This window comes from Ipomoea nil, unplaced genomic scaffold, assembly GCF_001879475.1.
Source record: "Ipomoea nil cultivar Tokyo-kokei standard unplaced genomic scaffold, Asagao_1.1 scaffold2845, whole genome shotgun sequence".
NCBI lineage: Eukaryota > Viridiplantae > Streptophyta > Magnoliopsida > Solanales > Convolvulaceae > Ipomoea > Ipomoea nil.
The window spans coordinates 6,253,673-6,271,705 of NW_017619273.1; the positions used below are offsets into that span (position 1 = coordinate 6,253,673).

Below are 18,033 nucleotides of genomic sequence, written 5' to 3' on the forward strand. Positions count from 1 at the left end.
ACATATTTAATCTTCCATCATTATTAATTGGAATAAGGTTCAAATTGGTCACTGAATGTAACCTGAAAATGCAATTAGGCCACTGAACGAAAAAAAAAAAAAAAAAAGTGCAATTAGGCCACTGATCACCCCAAATGTATGCAATTTCACCTGATAGCAGGTTACCATCAATTTTAGCAGGTTACCTGCTTACGTGACAGCTGAGTTGGCATTTTTAATAATTTTTAATAAATTTTAATAATAATTTAAAAATTTTTAAAAAAAAAAAAAAAAAAAACGACGGGGTAGCCGCCGATCACCCCCTTCCCCCACCTCCCTTCCTTCGTCTCCGGTTATTTTTTTATTTAATTTTTTTTCAATTTTTTAAAATTTATTTAAAATTTTTTAAAAATTATTAAAAATGCCAACTCAGCTGCCACGTAAGTAGGTAACCTGCTAAAATTGATGGTAACCTGCTATCCCGTGAAATTGCATACATTATATTTGGAGTGTTAAATGGCCTAATTGCACTTTTTTGAGTGTTCAGTGACCTAATTGTATTTTTTTTTCGTTAAGTGACATAATTTCATTTTCAGGTTACGTTTAGAGACCAATTTGAACCTTATTCCTTATTAATTTTAAAAGTCATGTGAGGTGAGAGACTAAAATGAACACCAAACAAATAATTTAGGAAAAAAACAGAATCACATATATAATTAACAGATTGAATTGACTATTATAATACTCCGTATAATTAATGGACTAAACTAATCATTTTCCCTCAAATATATATCCCTGCAACCCATAACATTGCAAAATTTTATATATGTGTGTCACTGTGTCTGTATGTATGTAGCGTATAATGGTACACACTTTGACGCACTTTTCTGGTACCACACTACCATGTGTCTTCACATCCGATATTATATGAATTTTTTTTTTTAATAAGAATTGAGAAATAAAAAATAAAATACTATTTATTATAAATCTTGTACTCCGTGCCAAACATTTTATGCTCAGATAACATGTAGTGACCTTTCCCATATGAAAAGTTATGAAATCGAGCCTCAGTAGAGGTATTGTTGACTCGTAATAGAGTCAGTAGCATTCAACAAAACAAAAAAAATCTTGTACTCCGTATTAATTCATTATATTCCATTACCTTTTGTATAATAATAATAATAATTGTCCATTATATTGAGATGTCCACAAAAAAAATCCAATAGAGGTACCTACAATTCAACAAGGAGATTAGTCACTGTAGAAATTTTAGGTACACCAAACAAAAATATTTATAGTTTATTACCCAAACTACCTTTTAAAATAGTAATACTTCTTACTTATACTTTTAATAATACTCTTATATTCAAAGTGGACAGATCTCTTGTGTGCATCGACATTTGGCTATGATTGTTAAGTCACTGAATTATCGTGATTTATCTCTTCTTACATGCTCTGTCGGACCGGGGCGTGGGAACATTATTAGGGTTGAGGATTCAACTTTTTAGGAGAAGAATAATACTCAATACAAAAATGTTTCACATTCTTACATTTATAGTGCATTTATTATTAATAGAAAAAAATCAGTTAATATATATATACCCCTCATAATATTTACCTTTTGATGCGACAATATCTAATTGAACTTTTCTCTATTTAATTATTAAATAAAATTTTTAAAACTTGTGGTATTGTTAGTAAGCTCATGACACAAAATGAAAATAAAAAGTATTAATTTATTGTTTCATTAGGAGGTGAAATTAAGAGGGAAACACTACTGAAAATTATGGAATTTTCGACCACCTGAAATGATCTTAAATCAAGTCGAAAGTCTTGTTCCGACCACTTTTGGTATCCGAAAAAACCTTTGTTGCTATTTCCGACCACTTTTTGCTTTCGACTTGATTTAAGATTACTTTTAAGTGGTCGGAAATTCTATAATTTCCAGTAGTGAAAATAGTATTATTTTAAAGACATTTTTAATTTTTTTTAGTCAAATAGGATAATATGTTTTTTTTTTTAAAGGATCATATTTTCCGGAGGGAGTAAGTTTGATTAATTGTCATTTAGCAAACCCATCCTAGGTGCAAAACATTATTTAAAAGAACATATGCAGAGTAATTAATTTTAAATTGGGTAAAAATTAAAATAAGGCTCCCAAAAAGAAGCAATAACGGGAAAGAAGTGCAGCAGTTTCCATGCAAGAATGGTTATTTTATAAGAGCATCCACAATTGATGTGGATGCTCTAAGGAGAGTTGCAGCATTTTTTTTTTTTTTTTTAATTTAGGTGCTCCTAGTTTCGTTAGACAGTCTTAAATTTACAAGACTCTTGTTCCTAGAGTGTCATTGCAGAGGTAAATCGCGAATCTCGCAATCAGTCCATTGATCTGATTGTAGTATTTTTTGTGTGGATCCAATCCAGACCTACTAGTATTTTTGGATATTTTTCTTACATGTTTTTAATGGAATTTGAACTATCAAAGTACTTCTAGTCATAATTTTTAAGTCAGGTGACGAACCAACTAAACTAAATTCGGAACAAATTTGCAGCATATTTTTATGTGCAGATGGGTGACAATATATGGTTGCATTTACCATGCAAATAGGCAGTATTTTAGTGCTGTGTCTCCTAGTAAAAGTTAATTTATTATTCTTATGGTGGATCTGAACATTTCTTTTAACACTGCAAATCTCAAAAATCCATGGAGGTTTAAACCCCAACCCTATATTCCTTCTCTCTCTCTCTCTCTCTCTCTCTCTCCCTCTCCCTCTCCCTCTTTCTCTGTGTCTCTCTCTTTTGCTCCTTCACAAGTACATATCAGAAAAGGTCCTCTCAAAGCTAGCGTTCTGCACATTGCTCTTGCCCCTTTCTTCCGGCTTCTTATGGTGCATGCTTTTTCAGATTCCCTTTTCTTTGTCAGTAATTTTTTTCTTTTTACCATATTTTTTCCCATGAAACATTGCTTTATAGTTTACAGTAAGTAGCTTTGTTACTGCTGCTCTGTGTCAGCATAATCTCGAATAAATACGCTGAGATTTTCAGTCAAGATTATCAGAGTTTTTTTTTCTGCTATTTCGAGAAAGTTGAGGTTAATTACACCAGTGTTTTCTTCTAATTAGGATATTGTTGTGATTTCTGGGATTTTAAGGAAGTAGAGATGAGATCCGTTGAGGATAAAGGGTGTTTGAGTTATGGACAGAGGCAAGATTCCGGCGGCGGGGGAAATATGGGGTTTGAGTTTCAGAAAGGAATCGCCGCCGCCGCCGCCGGCGGCGGCGGCGGCGGGAATCGCCATTCTCATCCTCGGGCGACGTCGGGGAAACCCACTCCCTCGAAGTGGGATGATGCGCAGAAATGGCTGGTGAATCTGTCGCGCGGCGGCGGTGGCGGCGGGGAGAGGGGACAGCCGAGGGCGAGCCCGCGGAACTCGAACGCCGATGACCGGCGATTGATCGCTCCGGTGCCCAAGCACGAGGACTACACCAGCGAGGAGGACGAGCTGCCGGCCGGGCACGATGGCCTCGCCGGCGACGTTGAAACGAAGAAAGTCGAATGCGTTGATTCGATTTGGAGGATCAATAAACCGGCGAACGGGGGCGGCTCTGTTAACTCCGCCGCCGTTAGGTCCATCTGCGTGAGAGATATGGGGACTGAAATGACTCCCATTGCGAGCCAGGAGCCCTCCCGAACCGCCACTCCGATCAGAGCCACCACTCCGGCCGCCAGAAGCCCCATTTCCTCCGGATCTTCAACTCCGGTCAGGTGCCAAAACGGAGTAGCGCAGGCTCTAGAAAACGGCCACATTCCCGGAGAAAACAGAGGTGATATTGGCAGAGGCGTTTCCGCCGCACTTCCCACCCGGTTCGGCCGAGCAGATTCCGGCGACACCGCCATTAATGACAGCCACACAGCTGCAAATAAGAAGCTCACCGCACTCGAAACTCGCGCAGCAGCCTGGGATGAAGCTGAACGTGCAAAATACACTGCCAGGTTATATTTAGATAACATCTAACCAATACTAATAATTGAATCTGTTAGGATTGAGCGCCATAGCTAGTAGCGATGTGTTTACTTTTATTTCGTCACACATTTTTGAGAGATAAGATCATCCCTCTTTGCCCATTAATGGACTTGGCCTTTTATCGGCCTCTATCCAACAATCTCGCCTTTTAGTACTTGTCAGTTTTTACTTCACTTTTTATTTTCGTTGACATTTGAATTCATGACCTGAATCGGATACTAGTTGATTTGATCTTAAGAGAATTTAACTAATTAACTAGTCTAATTTGGCACAATTGCAGGTATAAGCGTGAAGAGGTAAAGATACAAGCGTGGGAGAATCGGGAGAAAAGAAAAGCTGAAATGGAAATGCGACGAAAGGAGGTACTAACATTTATGAAAGTTCTCCCCGAAAAACAAGTTTTTTACAAAGAAATGTCATGTTTGGTAACATAGTTAGTTTATCAGTCAATTTTACCTTATTTAATCACTATTAGCTGTTTAATTTGGTGAAACATTAGTAATTGATTAATTAACTTTTTATAACAGCTTATTGTTCTAAGATGTTAAAATTCAAAAAGTTACTCAAAGTAAATTTTCTATAAACTTTTTTTAAAAAGGTCATTTTGCATGTAATCAGCTATCAGCTAATTTACCAAACCTCTTTTTACAAGTTAATACTATCAACTAATCAAACTCACTAATTCAATCAGCTAACAACTACTTACCAAATTCCCAAAATCTTTTCTTGCAGGTGAAAGCGGAAAGCATGAAAGCTCGGGCGCAAGAAAAGTATACGAACAAAGTGGCGGCAACGAGGAGGATAGCAGAGGAGAAAAGGGCAAACGCAGAGGCAAAGCTAAACGAGAGTGCGGCAAAGACGTCAGAGAAGGCGGATTACATTCGCCGCACCGGTCATCTTCCTTCTTCCTTCTCCTTCTCCTTCAAGTTGCGAAGCCCATCTTTCTGCTGGTAGCTATTTAATATGTATCTTCTGTAACACATACATACATATATATATGTTATGCAGTAGGTTGTGGCACACCATTTTGGACCGTTTTGAAGCCATAAGATATCTGCAGATTTCTTTCCTTGTGTTACAATTTGTTTATTATGATCATCACACTAAGTCCGGCTTAGTTGGGGTCTGGCAAAGTGGCAATTACATTTTGATAAAAAAATTGTTTACTTGTATCGTTTTTGGGGGGGTTAAGTATACCAAGCCATCTTATGTATTTAAGTCAATATTACAAGGCAAACATAACAATTCCCTTATCCATGATATCCTGTCATGGTTCTCTTACAATGTAATATATCTGTCCAGTCAATGTAGTCATGTCGTTCGACCACAAGATCTTTGGCTTGTTATTCGTTTTTTAATTATTCTTTTTGTTTGTCAATTTCTTTTATTTGGGTAATGAAGAAAATTTGCAAGTACCACACTATATGAAGATATGTGTATTAGGTAACTCTAATTCTATGTAATAACTTACAAATCAATGCTGCAGAAGGCGCTATGCATTAGTCAGGCACCTAGTGCCTAGAGCGCCTAAGTTCAGGCGGTCGAGTAATTTGAGTATGTCATTTTCTATTTAGTCGAGGAATTGTTAGGCTGTTATAATTTCCAAACTAGTCAAATGCATATGTTAGATGGCTAGTTGAGTACATGGTTAGAGGAATATAGATGAGGAGTAACCGAGCAGGAAAAAAAACACTTCGACGTAGTTAAAAATCCATCCAAATATATATTTTTATCTGCCATTTCATGTTATCATTTTTGCTTGCCTACTTCTAAATATTAAAAAAAAAATAAATTTTAAAACAAATATTGCTATTATACTTAATTTTTAGCTCAGTCTATTGCATTGTTTTGGAAATTATTGCAATATTTTTTTGAAACGGGAAGTATTGAATAGACCTTCAAATTATGAATAAAAACTTTAACTATACAAAATTTATTTAAAAGCCTTAACTAATCAATTTGATACAATTGAATCAATTTTTCGATTACCTTCTATTGTTTTGATCCAAACATTCATCGTTTCAGCCTAAATATGCATGAATAGTTCAAAAAATATTATAGGGTATATGTTTTTTTTTTTTTTTTTTTTTGGATTAAGAAGTCTAAGACGCATTGTTTTGTGTAGATATGGATGAGTAATCGTAGTATTGTTTTAATGGATTTGGATCCATATTGCAACATAGACCCAAATCCATTATTTAATTTGTTGAATTAACTCCAGTTAGGTGGCGGCTGAAGAAGAGAAGTGAAGATCCTATAATTAATTCCTAGCCCATTACTTCTGGCCCTACTCAACTTAATTCATTTCCATCTTCATTTGTACAGCCCAGCAGAGAAATTGAGGCAAATTATGCCCTAGACCCGTGTCCACAATGAATTGTGGACACGGGCCCAAAACGATGTCGTTTAAAAAAAAAAAAAAAACGCGTCATTTAGTTTTTTTAAAAAAAAAAAATCACGCGTTTTGCCGTTAACAGCGTTTTTTTTTTTTTTTTTTTTGGATTATGAATGTACAGTTATGCCGTTATGAATGTACAGTTATGCAATTATGAAATTATGAACACAAAGCTCTAACATTATGAACTTACAATTATGAACATATAGTGATAAAATTATGACCATGGAGCTTTAAAATTGTGAATATAGAGCTTCGAAGATTATGAATGTACAGTTATGGAGTTATGAATGTACAGTTATAGAGTTATGAATCTACAGTTATGAGATTATGAATCTACAGTTATGGAATTGTGAATGTACAGTTATTGATCGAATTATGAATAAAGAGCTCTGACATTATGAACATATATTGATAAAATTATGAACATAGAGCTCTAAAATTGTGAACATAGAGCTTCGAAAATTATGAATGTACAATTATGGAGTTATGAATGTACAGTTATGGAGTTATGAATGTACACTTATGGAGTTATGAATATACAGTTATTAACATATAGTAATAAAATTATGAACATATACTCCTATAACGAAGCGGTCTGAAATTAAAAAAAAAAAAAAAAAAAAAAAAAAAAAAAAAAGAGAGAGATAACAGTGCCTAACGGCACTGTTACCCGTGTCCAGCATGCATGCTGGACACGGGTCCAACGCATAACGATTGGGCAAATTATACCACAGATCAGAATGCACACAATAGTTATTTTGTGGACCGTGGTCCATACAATTTTGTGGACTAGGATCCAAAATCAACGTCGTTTTGTATAAAAAATTTCACGTGACCTACATTTACTGCAATTTACATTTTTATAACTTGTAATGCACATTATTCTAATTCATAAAGTACATTATCTTACCCCATAAGTTTTATTATTCTAACACATAACATAATGTACATTATTCTAACACATAAAGTACATTATTCTAAGGTCATCCCAATAAGGAGATTTTGCACAAATTTTAAGAGAAAAATGACAAGGTGGAGAAGAGAGGAGAGAGAGGAATGGGGTTGTCCTGCAAAAATGGGGGTTTTGCAGAGTGGTGGGACCCACATGTGAGGAGGGAGAGTTGCGCCTCACGTGCGTGAGGCGTAGCTCTCGCGCCCGCCTGGGCGCGTAATTTTATTTTTTTGTTTTTGTTTGTTTTTTTTTTAATTTCATATTTCAGATTTCAATTTTTTTTTCTTTTTTTTTTCTCCCTCCCATTTTGTCTTTCGTAATCACACCTTTAAAATCTCCTCAAAATCTTCACACTATTGAAGATGTCCTAACACATAAAAGTACATTATTCTAACTCATAAATTTCAACAACGTCATTATGGATCGTGGTTCACATAGCTGTGTGGACCACTGTTGTGGACTTTAGTCTAATAGGATATTCAGATTATGTGTCTGCAGTTAACAGATTATGTACAGGTTAAAGGATTCAATAGTACTATGTTTTTTAGGACTTCTGAGTCTATTACATTTGTAGTATCTGTTCATTTATACTTATACTTTCTCAAATTGTTGAAGCATAAAGAATCAACACTGCCTCCATTGAGGCTGATCTCATGACCTCCTATATGTGAGAGTCATTACATGTCATCTGAGCACAAGGTACTATCAGGTTAATAGTTGAAGGACCATCAGGTTAATTTGGACCACAGATGATAACAATTTGAAATTCGAAGGACCACGTGTTGTCAATTTGAAAGTTTAAGACTAAACATGGTTGAACCACTATACTCGAAGGACCCTGGATGGTATTAACTCAAAAAAAAAAAAAAAAAATTTACTTTGAATGTTTGAAGTGTTGCAGCAGCACCTTGATTAAGAAGTACAGAAGAATAGTGATTTTGGAAAAAATTTCAGAGACAAAATCATTTACATTATGTACGAAGTATCATGAAAGCTATGATAACAACATTGTTAGTACTAACAATGTTTTGCTAACAAGGAGAGCATATTGATGGTTGCTTATGAAGAATAACACAATTTATTTTAACCAATTGTTGCTTCAATAATCTCACTTATATTTGTCAACTACATATCAGATATTAGAGTGGCAGATACGTATAAATGAAAATTTGTTGCCCATTTCTACTTCTTTTCTCCTTTTATACTTCATACTTGGAGTGTGTTAGGAGTAACAAAAAAAAAACATAACTAAATCAATAAAGAGTAGTGTTTCCTTTAAAATATGTAGAGATATTTTATTCATTCTTAGAGAATAAAATATACATAGCCCATCTATAAAGCAAAGTATGATGCACTTTGTCTTTATATATACCGTTTCTTTTATATACTTGAAGTGGTGGCTTTCTTTTATTCACTTCTAAGAAATAAATAAATAAATAAATAAATAATGCACTGTACAGTTCGCCTCTATATACAGTTCGCCTCTATTGGCCAAAACATAAGCGAGCAATCAAGGAGAGCATAGTGGGGATAGTTTATGAAGAATATATAATACAATTTATTTTGGTGTTGACATACAAATCAATAATAAATTTCTTATTTTAATTTATCAATGTTTTTTTTAATGAATTTTCAAGATTTGACTTAACGAATTGAATAAAATATTCATGGCCAATCTCTATTCAATTTCTTAAGCTATATATGTAAGGTTAGGCACACGTTAAACACACTGTTTGGTCTTTGTCCCTATCCACAATTTACTACTTAAGAATCAACTGAGTTGTTTGTACAAGTTGTTTACACTATAACTAAGATTATCAAACACCTTAGGGCCGGGCCAACCATGTTTGTTTTACTTTAATTTTAATGTTCCTTAATGAAAAATTTGTTGCACATTTGCTTCTTTGTTTCCTTTTATACTTCATACTTGGAGTGTGTTAGGAGTAAAAAAATAAAGGGCATTGTTAAATTTTTAATTCATTCTTGACAAATAATAAAATTAAATATACATAGCCATTATAAAGCAAAACATGATGTCACCTTGTCTTTATATATAAAGACAAAGTATCATTAGGCTTTGCTTTATATACTTGAAGTGGTGGTTTTCTTTTATTCGCTCATAATAAAAGTACATTATTTTATATACTATCAAATAATGTATATTTAATATACAAATAATATATTTTTAGTATATTAAAAATATACATTGTATTCTTAGTCCGCAGAAAAATTTATTAGCTAAAACATAAACGAGCAATAAAGTAGAGCATAGTGGGGATAGTTTCTACAATTCCACTTATATTTAATTTGACAATTAAGCTCCACCATTTCATCATTCAATCGTGTGATTAATTAATTTAGCCACCCTTATGCCGCATGCATGCGTTAAACATTGTATGTTTCCACACCCAGGGCCGGATTTTAGGCTGTGCAAGCTGGGCTACCGCACAGGGCCCCCAACTTTAGAGGGGCCCCAAATTTTAAAGGTCCAATATTTAATTTTTACCTAGCTAGTTTATAAATAAAAATTAAAAGTTTTTAATTAAACTTAAAAGGTTCTATGAAGAGATGGTAAGAGTGTGTATTTGTTGTATTTTAACTTGGAGGTCAAAGGTTCGAAACTTACATGTATTAATTTTAAAAATTGTGATTTTGGTAGGGCCACATTTATTTACTAGAACAGGGCCACCAAAATTTAAAATACGGCCCTGTCCACACCTTAGGATAATTTCGCCTTATGACCTAAAGGACAAAGGAGATAAACTGATCTAAGTTGTTAATAATCGACTCATCCAAATCGAGAAGGCCAATAAATTGTTCTTATCACTAGAAGTCAAATTTAGAACTTTGTAGTTATCAAGTTAACAATCCGACCAACTCAACCGAAGTTACCCCATATATTTTCTTCACTCTTTATCTATACTTGGAGTGCATTACAAGAAAGAATAAAAGAATTTTTATTTAATTTCATCAAAGTTTTATGAACTTTCATGATTTACTCCAAACAAATAAATTAAAATATTCGACATCTGTTGCTATATATATACCAGGATAGCCACACAATTGATTCACAAATTAAACAGCCCAATTGTCTCTTTCCCACAGATCAGAGCTATCTTTCTTCTCCCAAATTCTTAGAAATGGCATCCAATCAGCCTTTGCCTATATCTGAGATGGTAGTTTCACACATTAATCATGAAACTATCATGCAAGAAATTATGGCTACTCATAATCCCGATAATAGTAAAGACTTTCAAGTCAATTTTATCTTTAATTCTGTGAAAAACATCTTTTGTCCTTTTACGGTTAGTTTATTTATTTCTTACTTTATACATTTAAACAACGTAACCAATTCAGTTTAATTAAACCATGTATGTTGTTGGTGTATTGCGTTGCATAATAATTACTATTTTCCATTTCATTTGTTGTGTTGAATGATGCATTTATGGTTCATTTAGACTGTTGGAAAATCCATTCCTGAAGACAAGGAGTCCAATGAAGAGTCTGATGAGGAAGAATATGATGAGGAGTCTGATGAAGAGCTATTTGACTGCAAGGATTCTGGTGAAGGAGAACTCAATAATGAGGAGTTTAAAGACATGGAACTTCCATCTCACATAAAACGACTTTACTTTGAGGTTCATTGATTTTTATTTATTTTTCCAATCTAATATTATAATATGTTGGTTATGTTTTCCAATCAAATACTATAATATGTAGATTATGTTATAATACTTATTTTTATAATGTGATATTATTCAGACCTCATTAAAGTGTCGGGATAATGCGGATCAACACACAACTGTAATATACTTTATGAAAATGTTATCTATATTTTCATGGGAAGTCAAGATTTTGATGATGCTGGCGGCATTCTCCGTCAACTACGGAGAATTTAGCTTTGCTAACGGTCACAAGGGATTGGGTACCAAGTTGGCAAATGTCAAGGGAACCCCTACTTCAATGACGCCCTCTCACGTCCAGTTTATCAAATCACTCTTACATCTCACTAAGTATATTGTTGAGCTCGCAAGATCACCCTCTTATAATTCATCATCAATCATTCCAGTCTCTTGCTATTGGATCTTCACAAGTATTCTTACTTGTACATCCTGTTTTGTTCGCTTTCCGAGAGCAAATTCTAAGTAAGTACTTAGTTTAAATAATTCATGTGAAACTTCAATATCTAAGCTGTAGGCCAGGCAAGCTATTACAAGTGTTATGTAATTAAAAAAATATTAATTATTGAATTCTAATAATTAAATATTGATTAAGGCTATTATTGTTGTTGTTATAGGTGGGTTGAAAGAACACAATTGTCCACTTTAGCTGCGAAAGTGAAAGACTTGATTTTAGAATGCGGCCCAATAATAGGTTTGTTAAATAAAATGTATAAACTGTCAATATGTATATAACCATATATTTTGATTGAAGCATTACAGTTAGTAATATTGATATATACAGAAAAGAAGAGAGAAGAGGATTCTTACCAAGCATTGTGTTGCGCATTTTCTGAGGAGAGTCCAGTTCCTTCTAGTAATTTGGATGTTCTCAAATTACTATTCAATGTCAAGTGTCATGACAAAAAGAAGCTCATATATGATGGCCTGACAAGAAAAATGGTGCGTACTTAGGTTTAATATAAAACAATTAAGTATTCTAAGCATGCAGACTAAAATTCATTCTTCATCTCCTATATTTTTAGAAATATTACGATTTATCATTTCTGACTGTGACTCAAAAAATCATGGCTACAACCCCTACTAAAAAAAAATTAATCTTTTTATAAAGATTTTAAGTTACGTGTTATATCTTATTAAATAATAGTATTTGATTTGTCAAAAATAATCTAATGAAAAACATGTTATTCACTCACAAGTGACAAGTAATACTAGTTAATGTTCTAATTAGAATTGTACATCATACGATGGAATGTTAGTTATTAGTATTATTGTTAGCTCAGTAGTTATAGAAATATTGACAATTATTCGTTAACTAAAACATAGCCCCTCGTCAAAATTGCAGGTAGGATTACAGTCCTTGAACAATAAGGGCTTGCTATTGTTAATATCACCAAATCTTGACATTGAAACTCATATGCTTAAGCTACTTGGTGACATTGAGTGGAAACTTAAACTACGTACACTTTGGATTCCAATATTAGATTGTCCTACATCATGGACAACTAATAAAAATATGAAAGAGCAGTTTAGAGGTTTAGTAACTAAAGGAAATTTAGTTTCAATGAGAAATCCAGAAAAATCAGTATCCCTAGGATTAGCAAGATTTGTTAAAGAGAAAGTGTCCCCAACATTTCATATTGGAGGTGAGCCTATCATTATCTCACTGGATCATCATGGGAGGATTACTCACCGCAATGCAATGCATTTGATATGGATAAGACTTGGTGTTGTAAATACGGATTATACTGCTACACAAAGCATTGAAGATAGCATAGTTCCTTTATTAGAAAGTGTGCTCAAGAAAAGGAGTTTGGATGTTAGGGATTTTGTGCCTGACATTGATAGAGAGATAAGTGATTTTGCAGGTGAAATGAATAGCAAGATGAATGACTGGTTACAGGGCATTATTAGGCGCGTAAATGATCCGGTACGTTTATTTTAAACTTTTACTCCGTAATATTTAGTTAGTACTTATCTCTTCTTATCATTATTATAAGAAAGATATGTAAATATCTAATTGATTATAATTTTTTCCTTCAAAATTTTTAATTTTTATTTGTACTTTTGGACTTTTTAGAATTTTACATTAGATGACATTATAACTTATTCATTTTAATCCATAGATTTACAGCAATATTTACACACATGAAAGGGAAAATAATCAATGGAAGGAAGCAACATGGTGCACTAAACTTCTGCAATCTACGAAGGATAGTATGATAATAAAATGGGTACGTACAGCATCACTAACTATTTTTTGTTGTAACTAGTTGCCATTTATAAAATATTTAAAGAAATGATGTTAGAAATAAACTTTTTCATATTCAACCACAACTTTTTTTTTTTTCATACCTAGTACTTCAATTAAAATACTTGTGAATTTTCTGACAAAAGTAAATCTAATTAATAATCAATTGATGATAGCTTTACCTCTTTTTTTTTCTTAAAATTTATACCAATATTAATTTTATAACACTAACCTATTTTAATCTACCAGGTTGATGAGAACAAGTACATTTTTTTAATGGGAGGGAATGACATAAAATGGGTTAAAGAATTCAAATCAAAGGTGTTGTGTGTTTATCCACAATTGGCATTTGGGTGTTGCTACATTGGTACCAACATTAAAGTATCAACAATTGCTCGAAGCAATATTAATATTTGTGACAGATATTTGCCTCCCTCAAATGCAAAAGTTTTTTGGATACGAAAACAAAGTATATTCTTGTCAAGAGTTCAATTCTTAAACGAGACTCATCGCGATGAGAAGGGTGACGAAATTGTGGAAGGACTAAAAAAAATGCTAGCTTATGAGGCTAAAGGATCAACAATTGAAGGATGGGTTTTGTTAGCCAAAGGGAACAAAATAATTTTATGTGACTTAGGGGACAAAATGTTGAGAGTCATGAATGAAAATGAGAAATGGAAGCACAATGTCACTACCAAAGGATTTGACCAAGCGTTCAAAGATCATCATGAGATGCTTGCTTCAACTTCTACTTCACATCACCACCCTTATTGTGCTCTGGAATACCCATCCAATTTCAACCAAATTCTTGAGAATGTGGAGTGTCCCCAATGCTGTTACAATATGAACAAATTCGTCACTTTTACATGCTGCCATGGCCATTAGCATTTATTTTCGATGATGTTGGTGATACAAATTAGTAAACTAATAGTGACACATTATTATGCAGTTTTTACATATGTATTGATGGTTAAACTTTTGCACCCAATTTAATTTCTCACAATTTGTTACTTGCAATTGAGAGGGAATTTTTTTTATTGTTTTCATCCAATTAAATTTGTTTCAATTTTTTATTTTTCATTTTTTGAAATACTCGTGATTCTTTACAAAGTAGTATCTATTCTATACTTTTTAAAACATTTTGAGACTAAAGAATCTAAGCCTCCACCAGTTCAAACCTATAACCACCCATATAGAAGGGCAAACGCCAAACAGGACGTCATCACACACTACACTATGGTAGTTGGCAATTAAATTAATTTCCTTTCAATTACTTTATAATATATAAGGTTTCCCATTAAATTAAATTGTATAAACCTTATACTATTTTTTAATCGCTTTTGACAAGATGATAAGGACGTTTTTCACACATCCATCAAGTATCAAATCACAGTATAGAGTTTAGATAACGTTCCACTGGAGATGGCTCTTGTAATGTTAGGAATTGATGCAAAGTAGAGTTAAGCACAAGCTAAAAGTACCATTTTAGAAGCTAGGCCTATCAATAAGGTGTTGGGTTGATATGATTAAGCAAATAACAAATAAGACAAGCGAAATAAAGGACCGAAACTTGGTTGATTCAAGTTAAGATGTCAAATATTATACTAAGATTTAGTGAATTAAATCAAGGCATAGGGTAAGTGAGATGCACAAAAGTGTCCAAATACCACTCTCGTAGCTATTTGGATTTGCAACCTCACATTAAACTCCACTCTCGTGGTAATTCAACCCAAGGATGCCCAAACAAGAACACAAGGCAAAATTTCTCCTTAACACCCGAAATATGAGTGGCACTGAGATTTGAACCCATGACCATTGGTCTGGCTCTAATACCAAATTGAAGCATGTGCTCCATCTCAACTAAAAGCCTAAGCTGATAGTTGGATTGTACATTAGTGGCTATATGCTCACAATCTATACTTATACTTTCTCAACTTGTTGAGACATAAAGAATCAACACCGCCTCCATTGAGCCTCGATCTCATGACCTCCCATATGTGAGAGTCATTACATGTCATCCGAGCACAAGGTACTATCAAGTTAATAGTTGAAGGACCATCGAGTTAATTTGGACCACAGATGATAACAATTTGAAATTTGAAAGGCCAGGTGTTGTCAATTTGAAAGTTTAAGACTAAACATGGTTGAACCACTATACTCGAAGGACCCTGGATGGTATTAACTCAAAAAAAAAAAAAAAAAAAAAAATTACTTAGAATGTTTGAAGTGTTGCAGCAGCACCTTGATTAAGAAGTACAGAAGAATAGTGCTTTTGGAAAAAAATTCAGAGACAAAATCATTTACATTATGTACGTGTTATCATCAAAGCTATGATAACAACATTGTTAGTACTAACAATGTTTTGCAAACTAGGAGAGCATATTGATGGTTATTTATGAAGAATAACACAATTTATTTTAACCAATTTTTGCTTCAATAATCTCACTTATATTTGTCAACTACATATCGGATATTAGAGTGGCAGATACATATAAATGAAAATTTGTTGCCCATTTCTACTTCTTTTCTCCTTTTATACTTCATACTTGGAGTGTGTCAGGAGTAACCAAAAAAAACATAACTAAATCAATAAAGAGTAGTGTTTCCTTTAAAATATGTAGAGATATTTTATTCATTCTTAGAGAATAAAATATATATAGCCCATCTATAAAGCAAAGTACGATGCACTTTGTCTTTATATATACCGTCTCTTTTATATACTTGAAGTGGCGGCTTTCTTTTATTCACTTTTAAGAAATAAATAAATAAATAATACACTGTGCAGTTCGCCTCTATTGGCCAAAACATAAGCGAGCAATCAAGGAGAGCATAGTGGAGATATAGTTTATGAAGAATATATAATACAATTCATTTTGGTGTTGACATACAAATCAATAATAAGTTTCTTATTTTAATTTGTCAATGCTTTTTTTAATGAATTTTCAAGATTTGATTTAACGAATTGAATAAAATATTCATGGCCAATCTCTATTCAATTTCTTATGCTATATATGTAAGGTTAGGCAAACATTAAACACACATTTTGGTCCTTGTCCTTATCCACAATCTACCACTTATGAATCAACTGAGTTGTTTGTACAAGCTGTTTACACTATAACTAAGATTATCAAACATCTTAGGGCCGGACCAACAATGTTTGTTTTACTTTAATTTTAATGTTCCTTAATGAAAAATTTGTTGCACATTTGCTTCTTTGTTTCCTTTATACTTCATACTTGGAGTGTGTTAGGAGTAAAAAATAAAGGGCATTGTTAGATTTTTTATTCATTCTTGACAAATAATAAAATATACATAGCCTATCGTTTATAAAGCAAAGTATGATGACACTTTGTCTTTATATATAAAGACAAAGTATCATCATGCTTTGCTTTATATACTTGAAGTGGTGGTTTTCTTTTATTCGCTCCTAATAAAAGTACATTATTTTATATACTATCAAATAATGTATATTCAATATACAAATAATATATTTTTAATATATTAAAAATGTAAATTGTATTCCTAGTCCACGGAAAAATTTATTGGCTAAAACTAGGGATGGCAATGGGGCGGGGTGGGTGCGGGGGATATATCCCCCACACCCGCACCCGCATTCCCAATCCACTCCCTGCACCCGCACCCGCACCCGCGCGGGTAATGAAATTCCAACCCCATACCCGCCCCTGTGGGGGTTTTGCGGGTGCGGGTAATACCCAACCCGCAACTTCAATTACTAATATTACACTTAAATCTAATAAAAATTTTATACTACAATTCTAATTATCATATGGATTTTTTTATAAGTTTGAACATAACTCTAAAATTTAATAAGAGCCAATGAAGTTAATCATTAATTGGAACTAAAATTGTGTTGGTAGTATAAATTGTATTAAGTGTTTACTCATTTTGTTATTTGTGTTGTTCCTATATAATTTTCATTAACAAAAAACTAAGAAGTTTAATTCATTATGCATTTTAATTATAAAATATACATAAACTTATATAATAAATTAATACAAATAACAATATATATAAGTGCGGGTGCGGGTGCGGGGCGGAGATACCTCCCCCCGCACCCGCCCCCATACCCGCGCGGATATAAAAAATTCCCCCCATACCCGCACCCATTACCCAAATTGTGCGGGTATTTTAAAACCCGTAGGGGCGGGAATGCGGGGAACCCATTGAGTGCGGGTAGAATTGCCATCCCTAGTTAAAACATAAACGATCAATAAATTAAAGGAGAGCATAGTGGGGATAGTTTCTACAATTCCACTTATATTTAATTTGACAATTAAGCTCCACCATTTCATCATTCAATCGTGTGATTAATTAATTTAGTCACCCTTATGCCGCATGCGTTAACATTGTATGTTTCCACACGATAGGGTAAGTCCGCCTTATGACTTAAAGGGCAAGGAAGATAAAATGGTCGAAGTTGTGAATAACTGACATCCAAATTGAGAAGGTCAATAGATTGTTCTTATCATTAGAAGTCGAATTTAGAATTTTGTGGTTATCAAGTCAACAATCCAACCAACTCAACTGAAGTTACCCCATATATTTTCTTCACTCTTTATCTATACTTGGAGTGCATTACAAGAAAGAGTAAAAGAATTTTTATTTAATTTCATCAAATTTTTATGAACTTTCATGATTGACTCCAAACAAATAAATTAAAATATTCGATATCTGTTGCTATATATATACCAGGATAGCCACACAATTGATTCACAAATTAAACAGCCC

The 18,033-nt window shown here is 33.4% G+C and overlaps 2 protein-coding genes across 4 annotated transcripts; both read left to right on the forward strand.

The window, feature by feature from the left end:
* Window positions 1-2,657: 2,657 nt before the first annotated feature.
* On the forward strand, window positions 2,658-5,162 carry LOC109159748 (uncharacterized protein At3g61260). 3 transcript variants are annotated; one of them, XM_019307861.1, is made up of 4 exons: window positions 2,658-2,867; window positions 3,131-3,972; window positions 4,284-4,365; window positions 4,736-5,162. In XM_019307861.1, the coding sequence occupies exons 1-4, from the start codon at window positions 2,865-2,867 to the stop codon at window positions 4,955-4,957; spliced, it is 1,149 nt and encodes a 382-aa protein (XP_019163406.1). In that variant the 5' UTR covers window positions 2,658-2,864; the 3' UTR covers window positions 4,958-5,162. The 3 variants fall into 3 exon arrangements, with proteins under 3 accessions (XP_019163406.1, XP_019163405.1, XP_019163407.1); XM_019307860.1 differs by having other exon boundaries at window positions 2,672-2,897; XM_019307862.1 differs by having other exon boundaries at window positions 2,672-2,867; window positions 3,102-3,972.
* A 5,278-nt stretch (window positions 5,163-10,440) lies between these two features.
* On the forward strand, window positions 10,441-14,335 carry LOC109159681 (protein SIEVE ELEMENT OCCLUSION B-like). Its single transcript, XM_019307766.1, has 8 exons — window positions 10,441-10,658; window positions 10,812-10,991; window positions 11,116-11,498; window positions 11,651-11,727; window positions 11,818-11,975; window positions 12,379-12,963; window positions 13,160-13,267; window positions 13,534-14,335. Exons 1-8 carry the CDS (start codon window positions 10,494-10,496, stop codon window positions 14,167-14,169), a joined length of 2,292 nt encoding a protein of 763 aa, XP_019163311.1. The 5' UTR covers window positions 10,441-10,493; the 3' UTR covers window positions 14,170-14,335.
* The last annotated feature ends 3,698 nt before the right edge of the window (window positions 14,336-18,033 follow it).

Bases quoted from the DNA above. Each gene is read 5' to 3' on its own strand.
- LOC109159748 (XM_019307860.1), top strand. From the start codon at position 2,865: ATGGTGCATGCTTTTTCAGATTCCCTTTTCTTT. The intron at 2,898-3,130 runs GTCAGTAATTTT...TGGGATTTTAAG, and splicing joins TTTCAGATTCCCTTTTCTTT to GAAGTAGAGATGAGATCCGT. The intron at 4,366-4,735 runs GTACTAACATTT...CTTTTCTTGCAG, and splicing joins TGGAAATGCGACGAAAGGAG to GTGAAAGCGGAAAGCATGAA.
- LOC109159681 (XM_019307766.1), top strand. From the start codon at position 10,494: ATGGCATCCAATCAGCCTTTGCCTATATCTGAGATGGTAGTTTCACAC. The intron at 11,499-11,650 runs GTAAGTACTTAG...TTGTTGTTATAG, and splicing joins TTTCCGAGAGCAAATTCTAA to GTGGGTTGAAAGAACACAAT. The intron at 11,728-11,817 runs GTTTGTTAAATA...TGATATATACAG, and splicing joins AGAATGCGGCCCAATAATAG to AAAAGAAGAGAGAAGAGGAT.